This window comes from Phodopus roborovskii, unplaced genomic scaffold (assembly GCF_943737965.1).
Source record: "Phodopus roborovskii unplaced genomic scaffold, PHOROB, whole genome shotgun sequence".
Taxonomy (NCBI): Eukaryota; Metazoa; Chordata; class Mammalia; order Rodentia; family Cricetidae; genus Phodopus; species Phodopus roborovskii.
The window spans coordinates 4,477,160-4,499,632 of NW_026126418.1; the positions used below are offsets into that span (position 1 = coordinate 4,477,160).

General features: G+C 44.7%; 1 protein-coding gene across 1 annotated transcript in view; it reads left to right on the forward strand.

Moving 5' to 3' along the window:
* Kiaa1549l (KIAA1549 like) overlaps window positions 1-22,171 on the forward strand; it is a 112,092-nt gene extending 89,921 nt beyond the window's left edge. Inside the window, exons 17-21 of the mRNA XM_051183806.1 lie at window positions 2,013-2,363; window positions 12,916-13,013; window positions 14,568-14,716; window positions 16,244-16,395; window positions 21,740-22,171. Of these exons, the coding sequence (XP_051039763.1) occupies window positions 2,013-2,363; window positions 12,916-13,013; window positions 14,568-14,716; window positions 16,244-16,395; window positions 21,740-22,021 (1,032 nt within the window). The 3' untranslated portion in view covers window positions 22,022-22,171. The remainder of the gene's footprint in view (window positions 1-2,012; window positions 2,364-12,915; window positions 13,014-14,567; window positions 14,717-16,243; window positions 16,396-21,739) is intronic.
* Window positions 22,172-22,473: the final 302 nt, after the last annotated feature.

A 22,473-nucleotide genomic window follows, 5' to 3' on the forward strand; every position in this document is an offset into this window, starting at 1 on the left:
TATTTAGGTATTGTATTTTTATAGCTCATTTAGAAATGTAATGTATAATTTAGTACAGATTATAGATAGTTACCTATAATAGTCAAAACTTACAGTTAAGTTAGTTAGGTTTTCTAGATATACAGAGATGTATTTGAGATGAATAGGCATTCTTCAAACCTTTCAAAGACCTACAGAATGTGGCGTTTAAAATGGTTTAGGGTTTTTGTGACAGTGAGACATAATTGCTCTTGGCAATACCACCTGCACCAGAAAGGAAGATGGACATTGAAGAAACTCCTTATGGAGTTTGCTTCCAATATGGCAAGACTAGCCATTTGGACAAGATACTGCTCTTGTCTGGACTGTTTGACTTTGTGATGTATAAACTGGACATGCAGGACCCACAGAAAAGTGACTGCTGATTCAAGATGGACATTGCTATAGAGTTCCTGCTTCATGGAAGAGTCTGCCAGACAGTCTACAGGACACAGAGAAAAGTGACTGACAAACTGCCAATACAAGAAGACAGTTTAAAGTTTCCTGCTTTGCTGAAGAGTCTGCCAGACACACTATGGCCTATGGGCTGAAGATGGAAGATTACAAAAGAACTTTGGGTGACCAGGAAATGAGTTGTCTCTGTCATTTCTAGGGTTTATAGACTATCATTCTATGGTCTGTCTTTGAAGGAGTTGAAGACAGATAATTATAGTTATAGTTTTCCTTAGTATTAAAGATAAATTACAAAGACTTTTTAGACACACAAAGATAGGATAGATGATGGAATATTTTCTTCAAATCTTGCTAAATGTTAATGGACTAAATAGTGTTAACTGTGATTCTTATTTGATAACTGTTATGTGCTATATTTTGCTATGTTAAGGTTGAAACCCTTCTTTTTATTTTAGACAGAAAAGAGGAGATGATGGGAGATGTCATTCTGTATATGTTTCTCATACTGGTTAATAAATAAAGCACTGTTGGCCAATAGGAAAGCTAGATAGGCAGTACTAGGAGGAAAGAGGAAAGAGGAAGGAGAGGAAAGATGGAGAGTCTGGAGAGAATAGAACCGCCAGCTGCCTCTCGCTGGTAAGACCACGTGGAAATACATAGAAATGGGTTAATACTTAAGACAGAGCTAGCCTATAAGAAACAAGTAACTGGCCAACAGCATAATATCAAATACAGAGTCTCTGTGTATTATTTGGGGCTGGCACAGCAGCGGGACAAAACTAGATGGCGGGAGGAAAAAACAGTACTCCTTACAAGTCCTTATATGCTTCCCATAGAACTGGTGAAGAATGAGCCCTCACAGGCATCCCACACAACAGAATATACAGTTTTCTACACATACCTTCAACAGGCAACCTAAACTGACAGTCCGTGTAGACTTCTCTGGAAGTGAACAAGGTTCAGTTGTCTATCCCTATCCCCCTCAGTTCTGCTCCTACTCCCTCAATGGTGGGTGCAGGGGAAAGAGAATGTTTTAGATCAATAGATCTCAAACTTAAGAAGTCATCAGATTCTCCTGGCATGCTCATGAAAGCAGGGTACTGGGTTCCATCCTGGGCTTTTCATTTATGCCAGATTACACTTGTAGATGATCTCTGTAGAGGGAAGATGCGCTCCATGATAAATGGAATCAGGAAACCAGGAATTCCCTAACCAACAGCTGGACTCAGGCTCATTTAAAGTGGTTTGCCATCCTTTGGGGTGTAGACTACAGAATGTTCCATATTCTTATACCCAAAGGCATCTAGATTTTTGAGAATGCCTTTAATTTAATCAGTGAAAGCCATTACTCATTATTATGCTAATTAACAAGTCTGCAGGGCTGGTATAGCTGTGCACACCTGAAGACTACAATGGCAGTTGGAGTGCAGTCTGTCCCGTAGTCGACTGTTCCTGCTGTGGGAATTCCTGGATATGACCTAAGTTAGCACAGGCTCATTATTTCATCAGTCACGGTGAACATTTTAGGATTCATTAAAGAGCTTCATTAACAAATTGCTGGACTTTGTTTGATCCCACAGACCGAACCCGAGATCATAGAGGAAACCAATGTGGACAGAGTCCATGAGCCCCGGGGCTACGGCAGGGCACGGCAGGTGAAAGGCCACTCAGAGACCTCCACACTGAGCTCGCAGCCCTCCATCGACGAAGTCCGGCAACAGATGCACATGCTTCTAGAGGAAGCTTTTAGCCTGGCATCCGCTGGCCACGCAGGCCAAAGCCGGCACCCGGAGGCCTATGGCTCTACTCAGCACCTGCCATATTCAGAGGTGGTGACCAGTGCTCCGGGGACCATGACACGGCCCAGGGCTGGAGTGCAGTGGGTGCCCACCTACCGCCCAGAAATGTACCAATACAGTCTGCCCCGACCGGTAAGTCACTCCTCATGCCCATTGACCAGCTTTGCGTTTGCTGTCCCTGCTACAGTCCAACAAGGGACCCAAAGCAAGGATGTGGGAATTTCGAGACCAGCTGTGCTGGAGTCTCTTCCCACACTTCACTCATGATCCACAGCCAAACCTTGTTCTTGTGGGACAGGTCCCCGAGGAGCCTCACGTGAAACCTTAGCCCATTTTAGAGGCACTTCCTTTCTTGCTATCACTCCTGAAAGTGTTGACCCCATTCTCTACTCACTGATGGTTTTCTCCACTCACTGATGGTTTTCTCCACTTGCAGACATGAAACCCAATTTAAATGTCAAAAGGCATCAAAGAACTCGGCATGAAGGGCCTGTGCATCCCAGTGGCTAAGAACACAGGCTGGTGAGCCAGGTGGCTTGACTATGAATCCCACCTTGACCACTTTCTGGCTTTGGAACTTGAGGGAGTTGTTTTAAATTTCTGCTAATAAAAATAAATACAAATGCATATGAACAATAATGTACTGCCTAGTAGGAAGTCCCTCTCTAAGTTCATAAGAGTTAATTATTATGTGCTCTGCTGATCTGGGCATTGCTTTATGTAATATATTTATACACCTGTGTGAGAATTTCACACAGTCTATACAATGAACCTCTGAGACAAATACAGTTTTATTACTGTTTTGCAGAAGAGGGTGTCCAGTCCTCTGGAAACTTAAGCTATAGACATTTGTGACTTTCCAAGTGAGTGCTGGGAATGGAACTACTGAGCCAGTTCTCGAGCCTCCGTGTTAACCAACTTAAAGTACATTGTTTGGTGGTAGTCACACACTCACATCTTGTACAACTCTCTAGGACTCTTCATCTTGCCAACATGATACTCTATACTCATTAAAAGAAGACCCTCTTGTATTCCCTCCCCTGCCTATAAAGTTGGCTGCTTTACGTACTTCATATACAATATTTGTCTTTATATGATTGGTATATTTCACGCAGCATAGTCCTCAAGTTTAATCCATATAGCATACATCAGAAGGCCCTTCCTAAATTTTAAAGCCAAATAATACTCAAATGTACATTCCACGTTGTATCTGTCTGCCATTGTGGACGGACTTGAGCTGTCTTCGCCTTTGGACCAGAGTATGTTATTCTGATACTCACACAGGTACACAAATATCTCTTGCTTTCATTCTTTTGAGTATCTATCCACCATGAGTAGGGGGCCTGGATTACATGGAATTCTATTTTCTACTGGCATTGTTCCCTACTATGGTTGTACTGTTTTTCATTCTCTCCAACAATGAATTTCTGATTTCTTCACATCTCACCAATGTTTGTTACTTTCTGTTCTCTTGATAATAGGCATCCTAATGTGTTTGAAGTAGGTCTCATTATGGTTTTGTTTGCCTCTCATATGTCTTCTTAACAAAATTTAAAAGATATAATATACTTTGGAGCAATGCCCAGGTCTCTAGAAGATAAATCTGTCATTGCCATCAGAAAATGTTGGTGGACATACTTTAGAAACCCTGAATTCAGGGCCACTTCAGTCACATTCCCAAGGGTCTAGATCTAAAAAGAGAGGGAAAGTCTTTGTCAGATTTACATATTTGCCATTATAAAGCGCTTTCCCAGCCAGGCACACAGTTTTAATCCCAGCACTCAGGAGGCAGAGGCAGAAGGATCTCTGTCTACAGAGGGAGTTCCAGGACAGCCAGGACTACACAGAGAAATCCTGTATAGAAAAACAAACAAACAATAAATAAATAAATAAATAAATAAATAAATAAGATGCTTTCCCACATCAACATTCAAATTATAGTTTCCAAGATCACAGTGTCCTGATCATGCACATTAAGTTGGAAGCTGCCCCATTCAGGAAGGGAATTTCCTCCTTGAGATCTATAAAATATCCCAACCTTAACATATTTACATACCCCTCCTAGGAAGCTGCCCTCTGGAAAAAGCCACTCCTATCTGTTCTGTGTTGGTTGCCTCCAACTTCAGTCTCATTGACACATTATTTCCAGTCTTTGTATAAGGATCATTAGCCCAAAGTGGAATGGTGCTCACCAACCAAATGATCTCAGGGACCAGTTCTGAGCCTCAGAGTCTGCGTGTGGTGGTAGTGATAAGAGGGCTATTAGTTCCTACTAAGTGATTAGCACAGTCCTGGCACCTAGCAAGCACCCTAGACCTGTTGGTTGATAATCAGTAGACTGTTTGGCATGGTGCCAGTGCATCAAATTATTTGACAGTGTTCATTATTATCAAATGAGTTCTCCTGTGTTGTTGGGCCTACTGTCTATGTCCCTTTCCACTTTCTGAGACCACATCTTGTTTTCCCACTCTGTTAAGCCTTTTTAAGACATGCACATCATGCATTACTTCAGGGTCCCAAGGAAGCATTGTTTTTCTTTGGTGACAAGTCTCAGGAGCTATTGGCTGGAGGCTGATTCTAGGAACCCTTAAGGGCTCTGAGTTTCAGAAAGAAAACTTTAGATGGCCGAGAAAGGTCTTTCCATCAGTGACAAGTTAGCTGTTGCCATAGCCCTTACACCTCTGTTCAATAAAGACATCTAAAACCATGGTGAGCCATGTGAACATTCAGGCATCTGTTTGTTGTAATTGTGAGTTGGCAATTGTGCTAAACAGGACAACCCCATCAGAAATGGGGTGCTTCATAGGAAAAAGTTCTGAGGCATAACCCAACCTCAAGGCAAACAGTCAAACCAGAACACAATAAGAGCACCCATTCGTCATCAGGGGTTCCTTCTCTGCCAAGTGCACAGGAGATTCCTATGTGAAAGGAGAAAAGAGCCAACAACACACAGTGGAGATGATGATGCTTAGCCTAAGGTCTTGTAGAGACCCCTATGCTATGATAAAGTAAAAATCAATTGGAAAAGCAACAAGATGCCTATGATTACTTTTTGTCTTTGAAAAAAAGGAAGGGAGGGAGAGGAGGAAGGGAGGGAGGGAGGGAGGGAGGAAGGAAGGAAGGAAGGAAGGAAGGAAGGAAGGAAGGAAGGAAGGTAGGAAGGAAGGAAGGAAAGAAGGAAGGAAGTGCTCCAAACTCTGCTGGGGGGATAATTGGGAGCTGGTGTTTTTAATGTGCCAGAGCCAGCCTCGTAGGATTTACATCAAGGGAAAGTTTGCTGCTGGCATCTTGGGATTTCTGCAATGCAGTTTGGGAGGATTTTCTCATATTTTACTTCTTGAATCTATAAAGAAATTGTATTTGACACCTAATGACCAATCCAATTTTGCTAGCAGCCATAATGGGTCTATGCCAAGTGGAATGAAAATATCCTACAACTTTCCTACTGATGAGAGTATAAGGATTCTTAAAAATGCATTAGGGTTGAAACATCTTTCCCCACTAGACTCTACACAAGAATTAACAGTACTACTAATAATAACACCTGCCACCTATTAGTTCGCATTGTTGACTGCATACTGATGTAAGTGATGTGTAGACATGATCTCTGCTAATCTATCAACCTTTCTATGATATTGCTATCACTAATTCCAAGTACTTGGTTTAAAAAAAAAAAAGGTTTGGAAAAGTGAAGAAACTTGTCCAAGTTTCCCTTGATGTTCACAGGGGACAGGTTTAAGACCCATCAAAGAGCAGCAAAACCCCTCAATACTCAAGTTCTTCATAGGCCTTATTTGCATATGTAACCTGTTCACGTGCTCTTATGTCATCTCTAGGTTATTTAGAATGCCAAGCATGACATAACCCAAACACTGTGTGAATATCTGCCAACTAGATTGTTTGGGGAGTAATTATACGAAAAGTCTGTATGTGCTCAGTGTAAACTCAGTTTTCTTTTTGTGTATACTCCATCTTCAGTTATTTGAATCTCTAGCTGTGAAATCCATGGATCCAGGCACCAACTGAACAACTTTGGATGGCAGAAGTGGGTTAAAACCTATTGCTGTCCAACACTGATGCTAACACAGTGTCCATCCCCTGACTAATGTCCTCCCGGGCTGGAGAGATGGCTCAGCCATTAAAGGCTAGGCATACAACCAAAAATATAAGAGATGTCCTCCCAGCTCTAATAGAAATGTAAATATCTACATTTGTACTGGTGTATGGTCTGCCCATAAGGAAGATGACTCAATTTCTGGGAGCCTTTTCTATTCCTGTTATTGGCCTAGTAAGGGAGACAACTCTATGGGGATAAAGTTGGGGTTTGATAAGTTTGTGTTCCTCCTTTCCACTTACAAACAAAAGAGTCTTCTCCCAACCCTTTAATAATAAATCATGTCATCATATCAGGCACATTTATAGCCACCACAGTATCTGGATTCACATTGCTTGTATTTCTCCAAATAAAATTTGAATCTGTCCTGAGCTTTCATCTGGCCAGGAAGGTAAGTAACTGCAGGGGACGGTCCAGAACAGTTATTGTCAGTCATACATTGTGCAGCTGTCAGAATCCTTGAAGGCAGACCACTATGCCTTACTGGCCTGCCTGGGTGAGCAGAAGGCTGTTTGCCTTTGTCCTTCCCTGAGCAGAGCCCCTGAAAACTAGCAGAGCTCTCCATATCTGACCTAAGCACACTCCACTAAACTTATGAAAGTCACTAGTCACTGGATCTATGTGAAGAGAAGAGAAAAATCTGGAGAATGCCTAGCCCTACCCACTGTATTAGTTACCGCCACATCACTATGACAAAAATGCCCAAAGAAGGAAAAATTAATCTTGTTCATAGCTTCAAAGACTTTGGCCCATTTTCTAAGGGGAAAGGCGGACTAGGGTTATATAAGGACTCTCTCCCAGCAGTCTACTTCCTTCAGCTAAGTCCTACCTCCCAAAGGTTCCATAACCTCTCCCCAAATACTGCCAGTTGGTGACCAATACATACCACATGAGCCTATGGGGACATGTCATGCTGAAACCATATTGCTCACTGAATGTTTTTCTGGGTGTTCCGGGGAAATCAGCTCTGTTTTTCCATCATCTTCTCAGTCAGCTCAGGCTCCTGCTGTCTTCTGGACTCCTGCATAATGTGAACCTGTTGGGGGAATTGGGGAGAAGGCTGTAGTTTCTGGTCTCAGTTTTCCTCATGCCCTGGATGGCATCCCTGAAAAGTGCATGCTCTCACATTTTCTCCTGGTGTTAGTCCAGAAGAGGACAGTGGCACCTTTGGGTACTGTGAAGTCCTTACCAGACCCCTTCCCTCTTCTCCTCCCTTACTTTGTTTGCATGCTAGCTCTGGCTTGCCTTCCCTTATCCCTTCTTCTCTTTCCCATCCTCCTGTTCTCACTCTCTCATGAAAACTTGCATACCCACGCATGTCCCTCTCCCAGCCTCTAGAGGCTTCCTCACCTACCTACAGGACTGACTGCCTTGTCACTTGACTCTTCCTTCCTGCGCAGGAGGTGGAAGGTTTCAGATTCCTAAGCTTTCCTAGAGGGGCACACAGTCCTGTCTTTCAAGTTACCCCACATCTTGACAGGATTTGGGGACTCATCCCAGAGGGTGAGACAGGCAGTAGCCCCTGTAACAAATCCATTGGCATCCTAGGCTCTCTTGCCTCCCTTCCAACTTCACTTTCTGTCAAAGGGTGTTTATCAAGTCCTGAGACAGCGTTCTAAATGTCCCCTACTTCTTCCAAGTCTTTTGTCTATCATAGCATCAAATTTAGACCCCAAGCACTTTAGGACTTAAATGGTTGATAGTCACAATCTAGGGCTTTGTGATTAGTAGCCGTTTTTTGAAGCACCAGCAAGAATCAACTCTTGTCAAGCTTCAATCTGCCTAGATCTTCCTTTCCTGAAGCAAGAAGTTGGGATGACACTGGGATCAATATGTAAAATAAGAAAAAATAATATATAAAAAATATTTAAAAAAAAGAAGTTGGGGTGTCCTGGATGCTGGAGTATGGAAAGGACCTTAGATTCAAACAACTGTGGGAGGGAAACAAGATTGATTATTTCAGTTACCATATCAGAGTATTATTTTGTCTCAGAAGAAAAGAATCAACATTTATCAAGTACCTAATTATCTCAGATTAAACTAGACAGCCAGCTTTGAGGAGCTGGAGAGAGAACTCAGTGGTTAGGAGTGATTGTTGCTCTTCCAGAGGACCCAGGTTCAATTCCCACATCAGGTAGTTCAAAACCACCTGTAACTCCAGCTCCAGAGGAACAGATGCCCTCATCTGACTTCAGTGGGTACCTGCATACCTGAGGCATACATTCACACAGATATACAGTCACACATACATAAGAGGGTTTTTTATGTAAAAACGGCTTAGAAATCATGGTGGGATCTTGTTTTCTTTGATATCTAATATGGAAGAAGACAGGAGTTGTTAACATGCATGAGGCCAAGCTTCTTTGAAGGGTCAGTGAAGAACCAGTCTCCAATTTAAAGCTCCCACCCTCAGGGCTGAATTAATGTGATTTTTGACACATCGGTTGACCTATCTGGGCTTCAGCATCCCCACATATTAAGATAAGGAGTATAGTCTCAATGTCCCTCACTCTTTCTAGCATGAACATTGTCTGATGTCTAAAGCACTGGAAACATCAGACAATACCTGCCCATAGACAGTGTTCTACCCATAGCTCTTGGTTGTTTGAAAGATCAAGATAAACAATGGGTTTTGTTTCTTCTTAGAGTTAGATTTTAGTTGTCAAGCCCCACATTCGAATAAATCAGAATGATCCTTCTAGAAGATTCAGTCAGTATAAAGTTACCTGTCACTGGATAATGAAGAGAGTGGATACTTTTCTGGATTGCTGGCCCCAGATAAGGCTTTCTGCTGTAGTTTGGATCTGAACTGTCCCCAAGCCCATGATACTATTGATAGGCAATAGAGTCTTTAAGAGGTGAGACCTAGTGGAGGATGGAGTTGTATTTACATCACTGGAGGTATGCCTTTAAAAGGAGTGATGGAAAGGAACCTGAGTCTCTTCGGCTCTTTCACTCCCAGGCCATGAGGGCACCTCCCATGATGCACTACCACAAGACCAATGCAATGGAGCCAACCAGCGGTAGACTGAAACATCTAAAGCTTCAAGTCAAAACATAAAAAGAAAACTTTTCTTGGATGATAAATAGGTTCTCTTGGGTGATTATAGTAATAGAGGACTAGCTAATGTAGCTTCTAATGAGGACAGTTTAGCATTGACCCATGAGTCTACCTTCCCCTGCTAATATAAAGCCCAAGATCCCCTAGCCTGCTCCTGTTAGGAAGCTCCCATCAGCCCTTTAACTATAGTGCTATCTTTGTGGTTTACATGTCCAGCTGTCACATTTTTAGTAGATATGTGCTCACAGGAGGTCCCTACATGTCTGTGTTCATTTCACAGAGATTATTAGGGAAGATTGCTCTGCCTTGATCCTTCTCCCCAAACCCAAGAGGGACTGGAACATCACCCTCATTCTTTTCACATCACAATCAAATTTCTGAGCCCAAAGATTGCCCTATTTAATCATACCCAGCCTCTTTCAGCCTTGGAGACGTCGGACATTTATAAAGGCTGTCTTCAGTTCTGAGTCTCCAGACTTCCCTGTCCAGAGAAAAGGGATCCCTCCACACCCCTAAACCCAAAAGATGTATTCTTGAGTGACAAGCTGAGTACAGCAAGCATAACTATGGAATTAGGAATTGCAAGCCATCAACAATCTTGAATAATAGCTTCTAGTAGTAAAGGAGAGAATGGATCCCCATCACACAAGAGCCAGTAAATGCCAGCTTAAATGGACACAGGAAAGGGACTTGGATGTGAGACAGGATAACTTAGAGCCTCTGGAACTCACAGAGTGGGAAAGGTAGAAAGATTTTCTCAGCTTATGCGCATATGGCAGTAGCCATCTCTGCTGTATATGTTGTGACTACCAAAGTTCCAAGGACATAGCCGGAGATTGAGGGGTGGGGGTCTGCTGTCCTTCATAGGTGTGCTTTATCCTGAAAAGGCCTACGAATGAAGGGGACTCCATTAACGCTCAACAGAAGCTCAGTAAAAGCTTTTATCAAATCTCTTAGTAATTTACTATTAGGCAAGCTTAGAAAGCTTTTTCTTTGCTAGCAAGCTGTGTTGAGTACAGAATAAGCCCTTTAAGATCCAGAGTTAAAAATAGATGTCTGCCTCCTTTGCTGAATAGTATCAGAGGCCAGAAGAAACAGAGGGGTTGTGAACCCCTTTATTTTGTGAAGGGAGCACATCATCTGTTGCTTTATTAAGAATTGTGAAGGTATGGCTGGGAACACACGCAGCACAATGGTTTTCAGCCTGTCTGCAAAACTCGGAGTTCAGGGAGCACCACAGGAAGCCCTCATGAAATAAGGGACGGGCCAAATTTAGCAAGCCATCCTCTCCCCAATTTCAGCCAGACACACTGCTTTCAAGGACATGTTTCATGTCTGATGAAACCGTTTCTGAGATATGGGAAGATGGCTCGGTGGATAAAGCACTTGCTACATGCTGTGGGAGACCCTGCCTAAGAAGATGAAGTGGAGAGCAACAGAAGAAGATATCATCAGTCCTCACTTCTGCTCTCTAGCATCTAGACACCGGTGTCAGACTTGTTCAGCCCCAACTCTGCATCTTCTCTTTCTATGTTTCCAATTTCCTTTTTTTTTTTTTTTCCAATTCATTTTTACTGAGTTCCTCAGTTCTTTTTCCAAGTTTCTCAATTCTCTCTTCCTCAATTCTGAATGCACACTTTAATTCCCCAACACTGAGTGCTCTATCTCAGGAACCCTGTTTCATGTCTAAAAGTTATTGTTTTTTGAGTATGCAATAGTATTCCTGATGGCATCTCTATTTGGTCTGTTAATGCTTTTTAAAAAATGTATATTTATTTTAAATTATGTGATATGTGTTACGTGAGAATGTGGGTTTTTGTACATGTGAGAGTCATGCCTACAGGACCAGAAAAGGGTGCTGGAGCTGAGGTTATAGGCAGTTGTGAGCTGTCTAATTCAGGTGCTGGGAACTGAACTTGGGTCCTATGGAAGAACAGTATGTGCTCTTAATCACTGAGCCATCGGCCGTGGTGTAAAAACATTTGTTATAATGTTAATTTTGTTGTTTTATGTCTGGACAGTTGAAATTTGGAAGTCTGTGTTTGTGTCCTTGGTACTGACTTTCATCCCTCCCTTCTGGTCTATTCCATAAGTCCCTGTTTGTAGTATACACTCCTATTTAACTTTTAATTGTACTAAGCCTACTTTAGAGACACTCCACTCCAAGGAGAATTTCTAGGTGTTTCCACGTAGGCCTTGGAACCTCACCAGTCACCATCCCAAGGAGAGGCCAGTCTTGCCAGGCACAAGTAGAGCTCAATCATGTGCCCCGTTTAGAACCCTGACCTCAAAAGCAGACATCAATCAGCCGCCCAGTCTGTCTTCTGGAAAGCCACATCTTTTGCATTTGCTTCCTGCTCACTATTTCCACCTCTGGTATTGGCTCACAGTTTTGTTTTGCTTTGCTGAGATGCAGGGGAGGGAGGATACCAGAGTTGTCCTTAGCAACACAATTTTTGTGGTACATTAAAAAAGAAAATGTGCTTTGTCCGAGGCCTCACTACTGTTATGTGGGTTAGCCCTGACAAGGTATGGTGTTTGTTGGAGTGCTAGAGGGGGCTGGGGGACCTCAAAGAATCCTGTTTATGGAGCCCCCTTTGCAGCAGCATTTTGTGCTGGTGCTTTGTGGTTTAAAGGCCTGCCATCCTGTGCTTTGAGAATCTGATAGGCAAGACCATTGCCCTAAAGAGACAAGTTGAGCCTTGTCTACCCCAAAAGCATCTCTAGATTTCCTCTCACTACTGTAGGCCTTGGCCTGACCCTCTCTGATCCTGTCTATCTTTCTTTTATCCCCTCACATGTTGACAAAGTCTGTGTACACGGGGCCTTGCCTACCTTTTCAGTAAAGAGGACATTGAGGTCCACAGAGGTCACCAGGCTTACCTATGAGTTTAAAGTCTGCTCACTGGATCCTCTTGCCCCCAAATCCATTCCTTTCCCACATTAAACCAGTGTTGCATGAGAAAGGAAACTGCCTGCAATAATTCATTCACTACTTCTTTCTCTCTGACATTTATTGATCTTCTGCTATGCACTACTCCAGGCATGATATTACTGACGACAAAACCTTGCCCTTAAAGCCTCAGATTACAGTCTAGCTGGTGGCAGATAATAAATAAGCAAGCAGCCATATAATTTAACCAAAAAGTACTCATTTCCTTAGACAGAGAAAGGGGGAGGATGGGACAGGATGAATGGCATGAAGAAAGGAGCTATGGGCAGGACCAGAAGGAAATCATGCCAAGAAGAAGGAGCATCATTTGCCAATGCTGGAGGAGGATGTGTCCTAAGGCCACTGAAAGGCGCTGAGACTGCAGTGGTCCAAGAGAGCTACAGAGAGATGAGAGTGCATGGGATGAGAGTTGGGAGAGCATTAAGGAAGATCTGGGGAAGGCATGTGAGGAAGGACTCAGAGTCTGGCCCTTGGAAGTATGCTCCCTCCTTAAATAAGGAGCTGTGTGCTGGGTGACTCTGGTTTTAATAGCTCTAACTTGCTTGTCTCTTCACAGGCTTACAGGTTTTCCCAGCTTCCTGAAATGGTCATGGGCTCTCCCCCGCCACCAGTACCTCCCAGGACAGGTCCTGTGGCTGTGGCTTCCCTCAGGCGGTAATGCATTCCTTACTTGGTTTTGTTTGAAATACTTGGAAAAGATGTGACCTCCGTGTTGTCTAGTCCTGTTACAACAGTACACTCACCCTACCCCAGTTCAAGGCTTGTCCCCTGTGGCTGGGACACAGGCCTATCATGAAGGAAGCGGAGACCACTGCACATTGAACTATTTGCATGTCTTTCTAAATAGAAAGTCCCTGAGACCCCCACACACACAACCAAAAGCACCCCAGGCTGATTGCCCTATGCCTTGATTGCCCATACCCTGACCTTGAAGATATGGAAATGGCAAGTGTGACTGCCTCATCCGTGTTTGCCTGCCTGGAAGTCCCTTTGTTACTTCTAGGGCAATGTCTCAGGGGCCAGGGAGTAGTGGGTCTGGACTACCCACTCCCAGTCTTGACTTTGCAGAGAGGCTGAACTCATGCATCTCAGGATGGAGCATTGCTAACCTGTCTCTTTGATCTTTACTGACACAGCCAGCACACTTTAATAAGTGGGACAAGAAATAGAAAAGCCAGGAGCTCTGGGGAAGGATGAACTAATTCTGATACCCAGGCTGGGGATAACCCAGTCACCCTCCCAGCCCTGTTCCACAACCTCCCCCTACTTACTGGTCAGCCAATCTGTGGGCCACAGGCATGAACTTTATGAAGATGGTTTTTGTTTTGTTTTGTAAAGTGAGATTCCCTAGGAGAGTGCTCTTTTCAGTTCTGATGGTTCAGTGTCTAGCCGGCTTGACACCACCCCTTGAGGCCAGTGGTGATCAAGGCTCTGTTGCCTAATCTGCCAAAGGTCTGATTCTAGGCAGACCACCTTGCCTCTTGGGCCCCTGATTGGAAACTCTCTAGGATTCCTCATGAAGGAGTCTCAGCAGAGTGCACAGGGAAAGATCCAGAAGTTTCCCTGGAAAGCGTCTTCTGAAGCAGAGCTGTGGGAGCAAATAGTCAGGAAGGAGGGATGAGAAGGGGGACCCCTATGGCACCTCCCACCCTGCTGTGTAGTCGGATCTTCCCAGCCTCCCTAAGGAAGCACAGGGCTTTCTGAGCTATTCCTGTGCAACTCTCAGATCAGTTACCCACCTCAGGCCTTCGCGCCAGGTCTGTTGATAGCCATCATCTGTCCATCTCTTCTGCCAACCCACACCCCCCCCCACCTTCTGCACCATCTGCTATCCTCACCCACATGAGGATGTCACTTCATTAGAACAGGAATGCACTTTACAGGTAAAGTTGGCTGCTGCTGATGTCATCACCTCCTAGGTCTCCCATCCCCAGGTAATACACGGAACTAATTAATTCCCTTGTCGCTTTTACAAGGAAATTAAAGATTCTACTACCCAGAGCCATCCTTAGAGAACTAACCTCAAACGGGGGGGGGGAATGACACCCCCCCCCAGTGCTGCAGGTCTGGGTGCCACCAGCAGTCCTATTGCTATTGGTGGCAAATCAATCCCAGGACCTCATGAGAACTGGGGAGGGAGGGGCTTGATGTGTAACTGCTTGATGACTGAGGCATGCTCACATCACAGAGTCCCTCTGCCCTGCCCAGGTCCACCTCAGATATTGGCAGCAAGACCCGGATGGCTGAGTCCACAGGACCTGAGCCCGCCCAGTTGCATGAGAGTGCCTCGTTTGCCCAGGTGTCCAGAGGTCCCGTGTCAGTGACGCAGTTGGATCAGTCGGCTTTAAATTACTCAGGTAAGACAGAGCTGAGCCCTCCCAAATCCACACAAACTGCCACTGTCAGGAACCAGCGCTACCATATGTCTGGGTCCACTGAGGAGCTAGTGGTTTTATTTCTTAAAAAGCTGAACCCATGCAAAATACCTAGTCATGCTAAAATTAAAGTTATGGTAATATTTTGTCAGGTATCAGATTTCTGTTTATTTTACTTCCACAGCATGACACATACAGCCATTGTTCCCCAAAATGACCATGGATTTTAGAACTATGTTATATACTTATTTAAAAGTATATGCTAATGCTATATGCATTTTAAATTTGCACAAACCATATACTACACATTTCTTTTTGCACTGTTTTCTTAACATTGTTTGCAGTACTCCTCCAGATAGCTATATGAGCACAGGTTAGACACTCACTTCCACCACCATGCTGGTGACCTGTGACCTGATCTGCAACAGTCCATCCCTTTGATGGACATGAGGGTCATTTCCAGTTTTTTTTGTCAAGCTGACAATGACAAAATGGAACCGGAGGTTTGCACAGGCCCTATTTGAATGTGACCCGGTTGAATTTTTATTGTATTCATGCCATACCTTTATGGCTAAACCTGCCAGCACCGGTTGCCAGCAATTACTAAACCATTTGTGGTTTCCAGGAATTCCTCTGGTGAAATCCACTCCTTTTGATTGCTTTTGTTAAATCGTTAAAACCACATGTCCTCCTGGGAAGAAAGCACCTGCACCCAAGGTGTCCTTTCCTCTGGGCAGATCAAGGCTACTAGGGCAGGATAAGGGAAAGGATGGGGGCTCTATAGAAGGAGTTGGACCTTCAAAGCCTAGAAAACTGGTCTGGGCCACAACAGATGATGTCTGCCATATTGACTAGGCAGGTGATGAAGGCGGGGGCTGCAGAATGAAGCCTCTAAGCACTCCCCAATGACCTTTTCCCTTGCATCCCCTAGCCTGGACCAGTGTCAGAGTCCTCCTCGGATTTCCAGCTTCCTGAGATCGAGTCCATGCAGGCACAGTGGGAAGGGTGCTAGCTGGACTCTCCAGTCTCTCTTTAGGAGGGTGGGAAGTGAGGCACTGCTAGCTCATGAGGCTTCTCAAAAAGTGGAGAAAAAAAAAAAAGGTGGACACAGCACCCACCCCTGCAAAGAGAATACAGCCAGCATCTTAGCCCCACTTGGCCTCTGTGCCAAATACCCTGCGTAGGGCCATCTGCTCCCCTTGGCAGTCACAGTGACCTTGGGAGAGCTGCACTAAGGAGGGCCAGATGCCCTCCACCTCAGCCACCCTCTTTGCTAATGCATTACCTAGAGTTCCAGTCACTATGGCAGGACTCTGCTCTCCGTTAGATGGAGTCTCTGTGCCCAGGGTCTCCTCTGCCTGGATGGAACTGCTTCTCACCTCAGGCCTCATTCACTGAGATTTCAGGCAGCCTGGTAGTCTGGGAATTGGGGTTTATCTGGCTCTTTCGGGTAGGGGGTCTGGATCCAGAGTCCACCTCTCTGACCTCCCACCCACTTTCTCTATGCAGGTAACACAGTGCCGGCGGTGTTTGCCATCCCAGCTGCCAACAGACCTGGCTTCACTGGCTACTTCATCCCAACACCTCCCTCGTCCTACAGGAGCCAGGCCTGGATGTCCTATGCAGGAGAGAATGAGCTCCCAAGTCAGTGGGCTGATTCGGTGAGACCTCTGCTGATGTTCTCAGAAAAACCTCCCTTGCTGGGCACACCTCTATGACAAAAGGGGATGAAAGGCAGAGACCAGGCTTTGGTTCTCTCAGGATCCCTCCCACCATGCCCGTGGATGAAATTAATCACTTTGAAGGAGGTGGTATGGTGAGGCATGTGACCTTTATGGGGAAATTTGAATCTTGTTTCCTAGCAGACATTCTACCTCTTCCTAGCAGAGTGACTATAAACAAATAACTTTTATAGTAATAACTAGCATCTGTTTAGTGTTTTCTATGCACCAGACCCCTTTCAGATGTCCCATGACACTGTCTTATTTGATCTTCATGACAGTTTGATCAAGTGAGTTTTATAACTCCCATGACTACTCCTGCCTTGCAGATAAGGAACTGAGGTTTAGTCATGTGACATAATGTTTAAGGCCACACATCTAGAAAAGAGCCACAGCCAGTTAGAATTCATACAAGTCTGACTCCAAAGTGCTTATTAAATTTATGTCTTTCAACTGTCACTTTCTACAAGATTTTAGATCAAATATCAGCAAATGAAGCCTCAAAAGCCCTGAAGCTATCATATGGCAGATCCTAAGACTCCCCAGTCAACCTCTACCCATGCATTTGTTTTTCTGGGTTCTTGATATTCCCCTTCATTCCTCATAGGTGTGTGACACAGATATACCTGTCTTTAGACTTTCCGGGTATGGCCATGAAAAATAGAGAGAGCCACCTATGGTGTCTGTAGTAGGCTGTCTGATCCTTGAGTGAGCTCACCTGGTACAAATGAGAAAGGCAAGTTAGTGTCCAAGCTGAACCTGACATTCCCCGCATACTGTAGTCACTTTCAGAGTTGGTCTCTGCCTTTCTAGCATTGGAAAGCACCTTGATACAGGAGTCTTTGTTCAAATCTCTGAGGTTACTATACCCTGCAGCCTGTAGTGACTTGAGTTTCAACAACACTGGAGTGGTATTGATCTTATGCATAAACTTTCCTGTTGTCCAAAGCTTACTTCTTGGGTTTCTAAAACATAAAAATGCATGCCACATTGCAGATAAAATATTTCTATTCCCTCTCAAATGGGTGCAGCTTAGCTGAATCATCTTCTGCGAGTGGTTCAGCATCCTTATGAAGTCCCACAGTTCTCAGGAGACATTCGGAGGTTGGGCTTTATCCTCTGAACGGTCTTTTTGTTAAGTATCTACAAATTAATATCTCTGGACTTGATACTTTGGCTTAATGTGTTTTTTTCTCTGCAAGAGCTTCTTCCCGGCTGGTACTTTATGCTGTCAATATCTCTACATCCTTACATGTGCTCTTCCTAATGTGCTATTCTCTGCAAATGAAACATGCCTGAGCTCATTTTAAATTGTTTGCAAAGTTGGAGTAAGTAATCGGTGGGGACTGGAACTAGAGAGATTCCCTACTGTTAGGTCAGTGGGTCTAACCTGGGATGTCAATTACCTGTTTGGGTGGGAAGGGCTCAGCTTTACCTTTCCTTTTTGGTTTTGTTGTTTTGTTTTGTTTTCATTCTTTTTGTTTGTTTTGTTTTTGAAGTTTGAGGATGCTTTTGTTGTTGTTTATTTAGTTGTTGTTTTTTATTTTTGAAACAAGGATTAATTCCTAAACCCAAACTGACTTGGAATTCACAATGTACTGTGAAGCCAAGGGCAAACTGTAAACTCCCGGCAATCCTTCTGCCTTAACGCCCCCTAGTGGTAGAATACATTCATGAGCTACAGTGACTGACTCTCCTTTCTCAGCCCTCCCAGAATGCTTCCCACTGCCTGCATTTCTAAACAATTAGTATCATTGGATAGGACTGATCAAGTCAGAGCATGTTTGACTCTGTAAGTCTTAAAATGCAGAAATAATGTATGTGCTTTTCAGAGTAGATGATATACATGTTACACTGGGAAGGCTATAAGCCTGCAGCTTGGACAGCTATGTGTTCGGCAGGATTCAGAGGAAGTATTTTCCAAATACTGGATCCTTGCCCTCAAGATGCCTAACACACATATCTTACTTGACTTTTAGAAGTTACATCCAGATGCCCCTAGGTTCACATCACCTTAAAGAAGAAGGCAAAAGACCTCAACAAGTGCAAACTCAACCTTACTGATAGGATGACAGAGTCATTCCAGAATCCTCCCCAACAGTGTGCTAGCCACTAGTACCAAGATTTGATGTCACAGAGAAAGGGTTGTATATTGACTCTCTCCACCCAGGTTCGTGCAGCTGGCTAAGGTTGAGTTTCCCTGGCTGCCTGGAAAGTCAGCGAGAGAAAGACACCCCATGTGCCTGACTATAGAGATTAGATGTCCTCTATATTGATGTGAGAAAAATAAGACCTCCACCTTCACTTGGGTGCCTGACCTTCTTGCCCCCACCCAAGCCACCAAGACCCAGGGTGTCACGTCGATTTCGACCTTGGTGCTAGATAGAGAAGCTTCCAGAGGAGGCCTCATGGTGTTTTCATTATTTTTCTTCATTATTGTGACAAAGTGATCTGACTAAAAGTAACTTAAGGAAAGAAGGGTTTGCTTTGGCTTACAGTTCAGATACAGCCCGTCATGTTGAGGAAGAAGGTGTGACAGCAAAGGCAGGGGGCTGCTGGTCATCTGTAGTTGGGAAGCAGGGTCAACAAGAAGTGAGGCTGGTCTTTAAAACCTGAAGGGTCTCACTTCATTCAGCAAGGCTTCACCTCCGAAAGATTCCAGAACCTTCCCAAACATCACCACCAGCTGAGGATCAAGTTCAAATACATGAGCCTGTGAGGGGTAACTCACATTCGGATTCGAAACAGACTGATCAGGAGCTTATGCTGAGATCGATTGGTGATGTCTGTCAAGAAGTAGTAGTGTTTTCAGCCCTGGATTCTGGCCAGCAAAGCATAAGGGTACTTGCCTACGAAGAGGCAAGTCTCGGGGTAATACTCAGAAGTAATAGTCTCTTTCCCTTGCTGGTTCTAACCACTAGCACCAAGATTTGATGTCACAGAGAAAGGGTTCACTCTGGTTCATGCAGTTAGCTAAGTATGAAATGTAGCAGCTACCTCCTCACAGATTTGGCACCTACTGGCCATCCTTCAGTGGTTTCCAAACTGTGCCTAGAACCCCAGGCTCTGGGAGTCTTCCTGTTCTATGCTAGGCATAATTGTGAGCATGGGGCAAAGCAGTGAGAGACTGAGGGTGGGGGGAATTCTGCCTTCACAAAAGTGGTGGCCCAGGAGGAATGCCTGCCACACTAGGAAACTGCATGGAAACACTTTGCAGGGACTGTTGGCTGGTATCAGGCTGGCAGAGGTCCTTGAAAGAATAGAAATTTGAGCTGAGATCTGAAAGGCTTCCTGCAGTCTGGCCTTGGTTCTTGGTCAACTCCAATTACCCATATATTCTTAGCTCTTGTGGTTGGATAAGTGGGACAGTCCAACTCTGGGTTTCCTCTAAGGTACAGGGGAAACCTTACAGCCCTTGTGTGGAGAGACATTAGCAGCATTTTGCCACTTTATTTTATTTGCAAAGTCTCATGGCAAAATTGAAACCTCAAACTCAAGCTTAAGGCATCAATCCAATTACTTCCATTGAGTGAGTCCTCGCAGCCTCACCTGGACCACTGAGGTAGCCTCGGAGCTCCCTTCTGCCAGGTCCACCACCCCTGAATGACCTTGCTGAAACTGATTTCTCTGCTGACACCATCAAGGGTTTTCAACCCACCATCTCAGAAACCTACTTTATCAAGAGGGACTAGCAGAGCATCCCAAATGTCTGAATGTTTGTGTCCCTCTGCCTGATTCACATGCTGGATTCCACAATGTCAAAGTGGTGGCTTCAGGGGGTAAGTCTTGGGGAAGGTGGTTGGTTTGTGAGGGCCAAACACTTGTGAATAGAATTAATGTTCTTATTTTAAAAAAATAAGTAAATAAAAGCCCCATAGAGCTCTGCTGTTTCTATCATGTGGGTGATGGTTAACGGCAGCTGTCAAGAATCAGGAAGCAACCTCTCACCAGACACTGGAGTCCCCAGCCTTCATGAGTATAAAAATCAATTTCCATTCCTTATCAGCTCCCTGGTCAGTGATATCTTGTTATAACAGTCTGAAGAGGTTAGGTCAAACTGTCCTGCTCCATCCTCCCATGTGGCCCCAGATGAACATATCTGTTGATGGGGAAGGAGGACAGATGTCACCACATCTGTATGTGTATAATCCCAGAAGTCAGGAGACAGACCTGGGGAGGACCACCATGGTCACAAGACTAGGATGGTGTAAAGGGAGTTCCAGGCCCACTAGAGACTCGGCCTTTATTTCTCATAGGTGTGTCCAGGGCAAGCAGTAGATGTGATAAAGAAGAGCATGCTCTGTGGACTAGCATCCAGTTGCTTTAGGATGGGACAGTCTGGGGACACCATCCCCACCCAGCACACCCCTCTCTACCTCTGTGCTCCTGGTTTTCTACCTGTCTAGTCTGCCTATGCTACCTCTTGAACCTGGAAGCAGACTCCTGCCTGACACATGTTCTCTGCCTGCCCCGCAGTACCATGCACCTGGATCCTCAGTACCCGTTTTCCCCGCATTCAGACATTTGGGTCTTTGTGGCCCCAAACAGCAGCCCACATATGGCACTGCTTCTGTGGCAACATAGTCACAGATTCCAGATCTTTTGCTTGTCTTTATTCCTAGAGACTTCTGTGTGTTTAAGTAGAGAATGGTATGTCTCCCACCTTTAAAGAAAAGAGATTGGTTTTTCAAGAATGGGATAGTGTGCCTATATCTAAAACGCTGTAGTGTAAAAATTAATTCCCAGTGTTTGGAGCCAGAGACACCTGTGCAGAGCATATCTTCATGGCTTGATGGCTGTGTTTCCTTAAATGGTGGTACCCTCACTTATAAAACAATGATAATGACACCTACCAGGAGATTGTTGCTTGCAGAGTTAAGTAAAATACTATGTGAAAACCGGTAGGGCTCAATGAACGTCTGCTTTTGTTATTAGTAAAAAGCCCCTGAGCTCCTCAGTTTAGTCAGCTGTGCTTAAATTAAGAAGAAAGGCGTGGTCGTTCAACTGTGAGCTCAGGTGTATTCTTAATGCTTTCAGCAAAGTTGAAAAACACCTATTTAATTCATCCAGCCAGCCTACTTGGTGAGTCCAAGATAGCTGTCTGCTAAAGAAACTGTCTCCAGATTGGAAGGGTAATAGCTGTGACAGAGTGTGGTTTTAATTCTCTACAAACCTCCTTCCTTGACCTCAGTCGCCTCCTGCTTTCAGTATTGAGTGTATCCTGTTTGCCTTGAGCTCCCTCATAACATGAGTTCCTTCTCCTCTCTCCCAACCTCTTGTGCAGGTCCCTCTTCCTGGATACATAGAGGCCTATCCCCGATCACGTTATCCACAGAGCTCACCCTCCAGGCTCCCTCGCCAGTATAGCCAGCCAACCAACCTTCACCCAAGCCTAGAGCAGGCCCCCATCCCCTCCACAGCTGCCTCACAGCAGAGCCTGACGGAAAACGAGCCTCCAGACACTCCATTGACCAACATTTCCACTGCAGCCCTCGTGAAAGCTATCCGGGAGGAAGTGGCCAAGCTGGCCAAGAAGCAGACAGACATGTTTGAGTTCCAGGTCTAATGCCTCAACCCTGAGGGAATCTGCACTTAAAGTCTGTGAGACAACAAACAGGCTTTGGGTTCCTCTCCCCTAATGTGTGGGGGCTCCAGACAATGTATGGGTCTTTCTCATCCTCAGATTCTAAAAATGTCAACCATGGGGCTGCTGGGAAACAGAGACCTTGTGAACAACTGCAGCCGATTGTGGGCCACCAGGTCCCAAGCCTGGACCCTACGTTCAATGTTGTGTAGAGCTGAATGTTTGAACTGTGGGTGGAATTTCCCTAAGGAGCCCTAGTCATGAGAAGCACTAGCTAGCCTGCAGATTCCTGTCCAATGTCCCATTTTAAATCTCCACAAGGGAGAGAATGCCTCTCTGTCTTCAGTGACCTCTGCATGTTCTCTTTCTGTGTTAAAGGCAACACAGGAATGTGATTAAGCACCAGACTGTACTCTATCATTGAGCCATGACCA